The 10,305-nt window shown below is 38.1% G+C and overlaps 1 protein-coding gene across 1 annotated transcript in view; it reads left to right on the plus strand.

Annotated features, from left to right (window-relative positions):
• The window catches only part of ADGRA3 (adhesion G protein-coupled receptor A3), a gene marked incomplete at both ends in the record, with an annotated part of 56,713 nt that extends 47,084 nt beyond the window's left edge, over nucleotides 1-9,629 (plus strand). The window contains 5 exons of the mRNA XM_080343911.1: nucleotides 1,043-1,167; nucleotides 1,700-1,823; nucleotides 3,517-3,662; nucleotides 8,104-8,199; nucleotides 8,387-9,629. Of these exons, the coding sequence (XP_080200037.1) occupies nucleotides 1,043-1,167; nucleotides 1,700-1,823; nucleotides 3,517-3,662; nucleotides 8,104-8,199; nucleotides 8,387-9,629 (1,734 nt within the window). The remainder of the gene's footprint in view (nucleotides 1-1,042; nucleotides 1,168-1,699; nucleotides 1,824-3,516; nucleotides 3,663-8,103; nucleotides 8,200-8,386) is intronic.
• Between the last annotated feature and the right edge of the window lie 676 nt (nucleotides 9,630-10,305).

Here is a 10,305-nt window from a genome sequence, read left to right on the forward strand (position 1 = left end):
CTGATAATGTCCATTGCTTCTCATTATTTCATGGTTCAGCTCCAAGAATTGTTTGACTCAGTCTTCTTTATACCATCCCCGTAGGTAGTTCAAGATAATAATGAGATTTCTCCTATCTTCCTTTTCTTCCTAAAGATGAACAGACTCAGACCATTCAGCTTCAGACATTGCGTGCTTCAGCCTGCTAATCGTCCTAGTGACCTGTTAGACTTGCACCATCCAGTATGTCAGTGCCTTTCTTGTACTGGGGAGCCTCAGACTGAAGACAGTTCTGAGGAGGTGGTGTCACAGTGCTGAACAGAAGGGAATAACCACTTCACCCACTTGCTGTGTTTCTGTTAGTACAGCAAAGTCTGGCCTTGGGCTGCAGGCCGCACTGCTGACTTGGGGTCAGCTTTTGTCTACCAGTACCCTCAAGTGGTTCTTTGGTTGCTTTCTAAAAAGGCAAGTGCCCAGCCTGTATTTTTGCACACATGAGGTTATTACATCCTAGATGCAGATCTTTTAGCGTTTACCTTTGGTAAATTTAATGATATTTTATCAGCCCATTTTTATGGCTCACGAACATCCCTCTGAATATCCTCCAATCTATTGATCAGTCCACCTAGTCTGTAGCATCATCTGCAGACTTGCTGAGGACACTTCCTGTAATGTTCTTTGGGTTATTGCAGAAGATAATAATCATAACTGAAACACACAGTTGTGCTACATGATATACATATAAATATTTTAGGAAGAAGAAAATGGTTTGTGTTTATAAGCTACTAATTTCTCTCTGTATTCAAGTACGTATGAAGTTTAAGTGTTCTGTAAGGTGGGTGACTACATTTATAAAGGTTAGTCAGAATAGCAGGTAATAGTGGAAGAAAGCCAGAAACATCAAATGATAAAAAGTTGGAGGGTCAGCTTTAGAGTAGGGTGGGGGGGAAGACATTTCATCTAGAAGGTTCCTGTTATTACTTAATTTGTGTTTCCTTTTCCATTCCGCACGTTTACAAAATGAAGAGATAAGGTGGACTAATGTTAATTTTGTTTTTGTCAGGACTTGACAGGAGCTGAATTATATACGCAACCAGCTGATCTTTTGCATCCAGTAATTTATGCCACTGCCATGGTTTTGCTAATGTGCCTGTTGATGATCATAGTCAGTTACATTTACCATCACAGGTATGAATCAAAGTTACTAGACTTAAAAAATTAGTTTCATAGTGCTTAGACTAATTCTTCTTTCTAAAAATACAGTGATCTGCATTTGTGAGGGCATTTTCACCTATAAAATTTGTTGATGCAAACTAATAGTTAAGAAAGTAGTTATTTCATGTGGTTTTGAGTATGACCATGTAGCTCTTGTAACCATATATCTCTTTAATTTTTCACATTTGCTTCATGATAAGAGTCCACTCGAGCACGATGGTAGCATTTAACAAACTCTTCAGCCTTTTACGCTTCTGTTGATGTGAAAGCTTGACGCCTAAAATTTTTGAATCAGGCCCCAAATAGTTGTATAAAGCGAGTTAATAAGAGGGTGTTTTAATTTCTTCTGATGAAGACCAGAGATTATATTCGATTACAAAGTACATGATAGTCAAACAATCATTAACAGTAATTATATCTTATTTATCACAAGTGTATCGTGCTAGTTTCTGAAAGACAATAATGCAGCTGTGTTTTATGTTGTCTAATTTGTTTCTTTTAACAGTGTGATCAGGATCAGTGTAAAAAGCTGGCATATGCTAGTTAACCTGAGCTTTCATATTTTCCTGACATGTGTGATGTTTATTGGAGGCATAACCCAGACCAGGAACGCCAGCATTTGCCAAGCAGTAAGTAAACATGCAAACACTTGAAAAAATTAGTTACCAGTCTCATACTCCTATATATGTATCCACCCACTTTGCCTTTTGCAGACCTGTTGTACTGTACTGGCATTTTCATCAGAATGTAAAATTTGGATTAGAAAATGATCTATTTTTTTTACTTTTAAGATTTCTCTTGTGTTTTCGTCCAGCCATGAAGGTAAAACTATTTTGTTACTTGAAAACTGGAAAAATATTTCAGAAGTGCAACAGAAATATTTTTTTGTCCAAAATGCCATCACAAAGAAATGTGATACCTGTTTGTTTTATTTTTGAGACTTACTTGTTATGAAATTGTTTTATAGGCCTATATGTGGCCTTTACAGACCATGAGAAAACTGATTTCCACAGGTATTAAAAGAGTGATTTCTGTTTGCTCAGTACAACCTAAAGGAAAGGAGAGAGTTTCAAGTCAGAGACCAATGCTTTCTGTAAACAAACATCACTGGCTTTATTGAGACTGCTCTTGTATATTGGTTTGGTTTTTTAAGATTTGGCCATCTCTAATTCAGTTGCAGTGTTTCAGTATAATAACAGTCACCACTTTGGAATTATATCAGTGAAATTTTTGTTCTATTTTTTTCTATCCAGTGATTCATAAGTTTCTAATCCCTTAGCATAATATTCCATAATGCTTCTTTTTGAATTTACGGTACTTATTAGGTTGACAGTTCGAAGTGTTGCAATAAAATGTCTCTGACCCTTCTCTTACAAATATGAGGAGAATGCTTGTGTGTGTGCACACACACATATATATGGAGATGAGGGAACAGTTTGACAAACTGTAATCTTTTTTCTTGTGTTCTTGGAGACAGTAATCCTCCAAGAGAATTTCTATACTATGGAGAGGTTAAGAGTTGTGCTTTCACTGGTGACTGAAACTTGCAAGGAAACCACCTCCAGCCAATTTAACAGAACCTGAAGCGTCACCTCTTCTATGTGTGTGCTGAAACCTACTTCTTGCAGTCACTTCATCCGAGTGTTGGCTTTTAAGTAAAGAAATACAGGACAAGCAGGTTGTGCCTTTCCTCAACAAAACCCCATGGACTTAGAAGTTCTAGGAACTCCCAAGAAAACAATAATAAAAAATAATGCAGATACAAATGGATCTGTCAGACAACCGTTTTCTTAACAGTGGTGCCCAGTCAGTCTGTGAGGCTGACTTTGCATTAATGTTTGGGCTGGTTAAATAGCCAAAGTATGACAAAGTTATGATATTAAACTCACTGAGTGTTAGCAGTCTATATTTTGCCACTAGCTACATAGTTACCATAATATCATTAGTTTGCTGTTCCCTTTTTTCAGTTTGAATAATATCTGTAACACAAGATATTTGAAAGTGTTTCACAAAGTGTATGATTGATATGTAATCTTAAAAACGTTGGCCAGCAGAGTTGTTCCCACAGTAAGTTTTCCTTCCAATAGAAGCAACTGCAGATCTGTAGCATTTCCCGATTCAGCTGGTAGGAAGATGGATTTGCATAACATTTTGCTTTTTTGAAATCCACAATGAACAGTCATAATAAAATAAGGGTTTTTTTTCTTCTCTTGAACTCAGCTTTTGAAAATTCAGGCTCCATGCAAGTTGTGTGTTAAATTATTTAACTTGTAGAAAGGAAATGTTTAGGGCTTCATTTTTTTTATTATTTTTTTTTTTAAGGTTGGGATAATTCTCCATTATTCCACTCTTGCGACCGTACTGTGGCTGGGAGTCACATCTCGTAATATTTACAAGCAAGTAACCAAAAAAGTAAAAAGATGTCAAGATCCTGATGAGCCACCTCCTCCACCCAGACCAATGCTGAGGTGAGCTTATTGTGTGTTTCTGCAGCTCATTATTTTCCAGGTTACTGTGCTTATGTTCTGACCAAAAAATGTATCACAGTATCACAGTATGTTTGGAATTGGAAGGGACCTCAAAAGATCATCTAGTCCAATCCCCCTGCGGGAGCAGGAACGCCTAGGTGAGGTCGCACAGGAACATGTCCAGGCGGGTTTTGAATGTCTCTAGCGAAGGAGACTCCACAACCCCCCTGGGCAGCCTGTTCCAGTGTTCCGTCACCCTCACTGAGAAGAAGTTTCTTCTCAAATTTAAGTGGAACCTCTTGTGTTCCAGTTTGATCCCATTACCCCTTGTCCTATCATTGTTTGCCACCAAGAAGAGCCTGGCTCCATCGTCATGGCACTCACCCTTTATATATTTGTAAATGTTAATAAGGTCACCCCTCAGTCTCCTCTTCTCCAAACTAAAGAGACCCAGCTCCCTCAGCCTTTCTTCATAAGGGAGATGCTCCACTCCCTTAATCATCTTTGTTGCCCTACGCTGGACCCTCTCCAGCAGTTCCCTGTCCTTCTGGAACTGAGGGGCCCAGAACTGGACACAATATTCCAGGTGTGGTCTCACCAGGGCGGAGTAGAGGGGGAGGAGAACCTCTCTCGATCTACTAACCACCTCCCTTGTGATACACCCCAGGATGCCATTGGCCTTCCTGGCCACAAGGGCACAGGTCACTACTGTGTTTTTGCAAGTGCGTTTCATAAAATACTTTCTTTCCAAATCCATAAAGTCATTTCTCAGCATTATGTTAAGGAGAGTGAGGTGAAGGACGATTGGTCTTGGCATATTACTGTTACAATGCTGTTTTTTGTGATTTGTAAGCTAAGAAATGGGTGGTGTTTCAGTGTCACCACTGGAGCTTTGATTAGGACTTCAGAGAGCAACTCTTCCTATTAAGTTATCATAGAGGAAGAATATGGAGAACTCTGTTATCACACAATTAACAAACATTGCAATTTAAATAAATAAAGTTTAATATGTTTTCCAAGGATTGGTTACAAGTAATTTGAAAAATAAGTATCACTCATTATCAAATGGAAATAGAGTTCTTTGTGAAGCATTCCTCTTAGAATGTTTATTTCTGAAATCACTGAAATGAGACAAACTGATTATCTGTGAAGTTCTCATGTGAAATACGTTTTAATAGAAAACGTTAACATACTTTGTTCATCGAGCTTACTGAGCCTCTAGATATTAATTAAAAACTGCTAAGCTGAAATTCTCCACAAGGTGGCAGAAGTTGATTAAATTCGATTAGTTACAGGCAAATACTTGGAAAGCTTGATTTTAAAATAGAGAGACTGCAGAAAATCAGAAATGCTTTTCTGAATATCATCAACTATGTACAAGCATATAGAAATATTTGATAAATTAGAAGGTAGATGGTTAATATGGATATCACTTAAGTGTTATCTTTGCTGTCCTTTTATTATTTTTCTAAGAAAAAGTTTAAAAAAGTAAATCTGTTGTGTTCACTGTATGATATCATGCCCATCATTAACTGTGTGCCTTCCAGCAGGGTACTGGGGAGCCTTTTTAGCATCTGTTGTGATTATTTTTTTTTCCTCATAGAGCTCTTGCTTTGGAAAATGCTACAGTAAAATTACCGGCCTCAGGTGCAGTTCTGCATAGGCGTACACATGTACATACCATTTCATGTCTGGATGCTTCATCTCTGACAGTGGCAGTAACTTTGGAGACAAGTATCAGAACAGAGCAAACTTGCTTCATGTTTTTCAGATTTACTCAATGGCCAACTTGTTGCAGATCAGGGATTTCCTTAGATGTGTACTGTTTTTGCCATAGAAGGTTCTTTTTTTGTTTATCAGTTGTCTTTTAAGCTTATGTTCAAAACAAAACTACCTATAGTGGCATAGCACAAAGAGTTTTGTGTAAGAGTTTCTTGCTTGTTTGGAACTGGTCACCTACTGTTATCATGCCCCTTGTTACTGAAAGTTAGAGAGACAAACCAACTGATTCTTTGTTGGCCTCCACACTTTTTATATTCCTCCTGCATGTGCCTTTTCAGAATTACAAAGGGTCTTTTGGAACAGAAAGAAAAACAATGATAAATGTATGTAGGTACACATTTTTCTCCTTAATTTCTATATGTAAATTATTCTACCTTATGTTTTTTTGGATTTAAAGGAGTTGGCCTTACAGGTGATAGGTGGACATGGTGTTTACACTGATCTTCAGTTCCCATAGGTATTTTCTGAGGGTGGAGTTCATACCTGTTAAACTTCCTTCCCCTCTAGCATAGATTAGATGTATTCTTAGATTTATCATAGAATAGATTTATTCTTTATTTGGGAAAATTCATTGCATGCAAGGCAGTTTTGTTGGTGATGATGATCTTCATTGTGTATTAAATGGGGACTTTGTCACAGGTCATAAACAAGGTGGAAAAAGTCTTTGAAATGGATCTGGGGTTCTTCAGAAAGCTGCTGTAGGCATTAGAGGGGAGATTTTTTGTGGCTCATAGCAGCTGTTTTGAGAAGAGCGTGCAACACTTGGCACTGGCTGGAATTTCTTAACTTTGAAGAACTTTATGCCAAGTATATTTTATTGCCATGCCAGGCATGAGAGTATAAAAATAACTGAGGTCCTCAGCTGCCAATCACAAGAAGGAAATGGACTTTGTTGTGCAGAAGCTGTGTTTTGTTCAGCAGACTACAACAAAGACAAAAGGAAGTAGTTTCAATTTTTTTTACATAAAAGAACTGCTTTACAAAGAACCTTGCTGAAGATCTTAATGGGATACCTCAAGTAGAGCATAAAACAAAAATATTTGTATTTTGTTAATTTTTTAAAAAATACAAATATTTGTATTACTGTAATACAAATACTGGGTGACTGTTCTACTTAGAAAGACAACATTTCACTATTTACATGGGTTTTTGTTACCGTCCTAACACGTCTTTTGTACCCATGTAATTAGATTTGTTTTTCTCTTTTTGATCTAACTTAAGGAAAAGTTTTAGCTTGTACAGCATTCAGCCTCCAAATCTGAGTATTACTGCTTGCATCCTCTAGCATGCTTTGTGTGTGTTTTTTTTAATTACTATTTTGTTCATACATCTCCTTGTTGCATGGAAGCTTTGGTTTGTAATTTGGACTCTTAGGAACTGCTGAAGACTTAGACACTGCAACACACAACCGTTCACTTTGTTGTTGGTGATGGTGGTGGTGGTGGTACTTGAGGTCTCGGAATGGTTCAAGGCCAGTTGTGAAGATGTTAATTCGGTGCAGCAAGCTGAACTGTGGATGCAAACAATCCATATTGCTTCACTCTTTCACCAATAACAATTTGTCTTGTGTAGAACCAGCTTCACCTGTCTGATCATGTTTGAGTAGTAGTGCCTCTTTGAGGCGGTGATTTGTTAACTTGTAGTGAAAGATAAGTAGAGTAAAATCTGCCACAACAATCTTTTTCATCTGGCCAGCCTCTGATTCCTACATCAAGATATGGAATAAACCAGTACTATAGGATTCAGCATCTAAGAAATATCCTTAGTGTATCTAGACTTCCAAGAGATTTAATTTATTTTAGAATGTTATTTTGTGTCTTAAGTGAGACAGCAGTAACTTCTGGTGAATAATCTAAAATGGAGTGGAAAGGTCCAGGACCATCAGTATAGGTGTATCCTGTTGAAAAAGCAAACTACCCATCCACATGTCACAGTAGTAGTTGTCACTACATGTGCTAATCTGAACTTGGACTGGATTAGCAGAGTGCTATTAGAATGATTATCAGTAGTTATTGACCTTCCACTAATTAATTCAATGTGAATTTATGGAAATTGGAATGAAAAGTTAAATTCTCAAAAAGCACATGCCCTTGTCCTTGTGAAGGCTTAAGATTTATTAACACCAGCACAGGGAAGCAGGAGGTGCGTACTATGAGATTAGAGAATCCATTAAAAATAAAGAAATAAAACCAACGCCACCCCCCCAGGCTCCTACACACACACACACACCACCCACAAGTAACAGGAGTTCTTATGACTGATCATCTGCACTCAGTGTCCATAATATTAGACAAGTTCACCTCTGGAACAAGAGACAAACCACTTACTGCTTTCTTTCCAAGCTTCTGTATTCTCTTCCATCAGTTTACAACTTTTGACTGCCAGCTTTTGCTTCTTCCCTCTGTATATACTTTAATTCAGTGCCTGCAAGGGAAGTGAGGAGTTGAGAGAAGTGGTTCACAACAGGAGGAAAAAAATTGTAGCAAGGAAGAATTAGAAATAAATGATATTGCAAAAGCCCAAACCTGATTTACCCTATTTATTTTCTTAAAGAACTTGCATATTTTCAGAATCCTGGAAAGCTTGCATTTCTGTCACGGTAACTGAATTCAGTCCATTGCCATTAAGCAGCCACTGATATAATGGCTTTACTTTCTAGGTTCTACCTCATTGGTGGAGGGATCCCTATCATTGTTTGTGGAATAACAGCAGCAGCAAACATCCGAAATTATGGCAGCAGACCTAACGCTCCTTAGTAAGTACCATATAACTGAGAGTGCTGTCTTAAGATTTCATGGATTTCATTTTCTAAGTACTTGTTGCAATTAGTTCTGTTTCTTCCAGAAAACGTAACACAGCCAAAGTACAATTATGAACTGATAAAGCATAACTAACTTGTGAGGAGATGTCCATTTTGATTCTTTGGTTTGTTTCTTTTCCAGTTGCTGGATGACTTGGGAGCCCAGCTTGGGAGCATTTTATGGACCAGCTAGCTTTATAATTTTCATAAACTGTATGTATTTTCTCAGCATATTCATACAACTAAAACGTCACCCTGAACGTAAATATGAGCTGAAAGAACCTGTTGAGGAACAGCAGCGTCTGGCAACCAATGAACATGGGGAACTGGCTCATCAAGATTCATTGTCTGTGTCTCTGGTTTCCACATCTGCTTTGGAGAACGAGCACAGTTTTCAAGCCCAGCTGCTGGGAGTGGGCCTTACTTTGCTTTTGTATGTTGCTCTGTGGATCTTTGGAGCTCTGTCGGTTTCCCTGTATTACCCCATGGACCTAATCTTCAGCTGTTTTTTTGGGGCAACATGTTTAAGCTTCAGTGCCTTTCTTATGGTGCACCATTGCATTAACAGGGAAGATGTCAGGCATGCGTGGATAATGACTTGCTGCCCTGGAAGGAGCACGTATTCGGTGCAAGTAAACGTGCAGCCCTCCAGTTCCAGTGGAACCAATGGAGAGGCCCCCAAGTGCACCAACAGTAGTGCAGAATCTTCATGCACAAATAAAAGTGCATCAAGCCTAAAAAATTCTTCTCAAGGCTGTAAACTAACAAACTTACAAGCTGCAGCAGCTCAGTGCCACCCTACTTCACTGCCATTGAACACAGGTCCTCAGCTTGATAACAGTCTCACTGAACATTCGGTGGATAACGATATCAAAATGCATGTAGCTCCCTTAGAGGTACAATTTCGGACAAACGGACACACAAGTCGGCATCATAAGAACAGAAGCAAGGGACATCGTGCTAGCAGGCTTGCAGTATTGAGGGAATATGCATATGATGTTCCCACAAGCGTGGAAGGAAGCGTGCAGAACGGCTTACCTAAAAGTCGGCAAAGCAACAGCGAAGGGCATTCAAGGAGCCGAAGAGCCTATTTGGCATATAGAGAACGTCAGTATAACCAGTCCCAACAAGATAGCAGCGATGCTTGCAGTACACTTCCAAAAAGCAGCAGAAATACTGAAAAAACAATAGCTTCAAACAACAAAAAAGATATTCTAAGGAAACCAATAGCAGTTGAACTTGAAAACCAACAAAAATCTTACGGCTTAAATTTAGCCATTCAGAACGGACCACTTAAAAGCAGTGGACAGGATGGACCCTTGCTCACTGCAGACAGTACTGGTAATATTAGAACTGGGTTGTGGAAACACGAAACTACTGTGTAGCATTATAATTCATTGCGGGACTAATCCATATGAACTGTGATTACACATTCCTTAAAGCTGATAACACTTTTAAAGACTGTTTACAAGCTAGGTACTTTATGCAGGGAGAGAAAAAAGATAATCTGCCAAGCAAAAGATTGTATATGTTACTATCTTTGCTGTTCTTACAAAGATGAACTTTTGGTATTTTGTGAAATATTTTTTTGAAGCATCAGTCTTGAGAGATGCAGAACATAACTTTGTACATTTTAATTTTTCACCTGTAACCCTGCAGATGTGTCCACAACACATTTCAAATTTGTATTTAAATGTATAATAAATAGTATTTTCTACAGCAGTGCAATGTTGCACTTATTTGTTGGGTTTTTTTAAAGGTTATTGCACTGAACGTCATCTCGATTTTATTACTTCATTATCTGAAACATAGAAGCTTCAGTCACTAAAGGAATTTTTTGGTGTCTGAAATAGACAATGCCAATAGCTCAATTAATTGCATAAGACCTAGAATTTGTTTGAAATTAAGAAGCTACATCTTAAAGAGATTTTTAGTGTAGAGACAACTTGGTTACTCAAAAATCATTGTCTTGTATTGCTGCATACGTTAGTTATATTTTCAGATAGCCGTGGATTATTTTAAAGCACTTGCATAGAGTATTAGTTTACTTGGTAACAGTTT

Source organism: Nesoenas mayeri (genome assembly GCF_963082525.1).
Source record: "Nesoenas mayeri genome assembly, chromosome: 4".
In the NCBI taxonomy this organism is placed as follows: Eukaryota; Metazoa; Chordata; class Aves; order Columbiformes; family Columbidae; genus Nesoenas; species Nesoenas mayeri.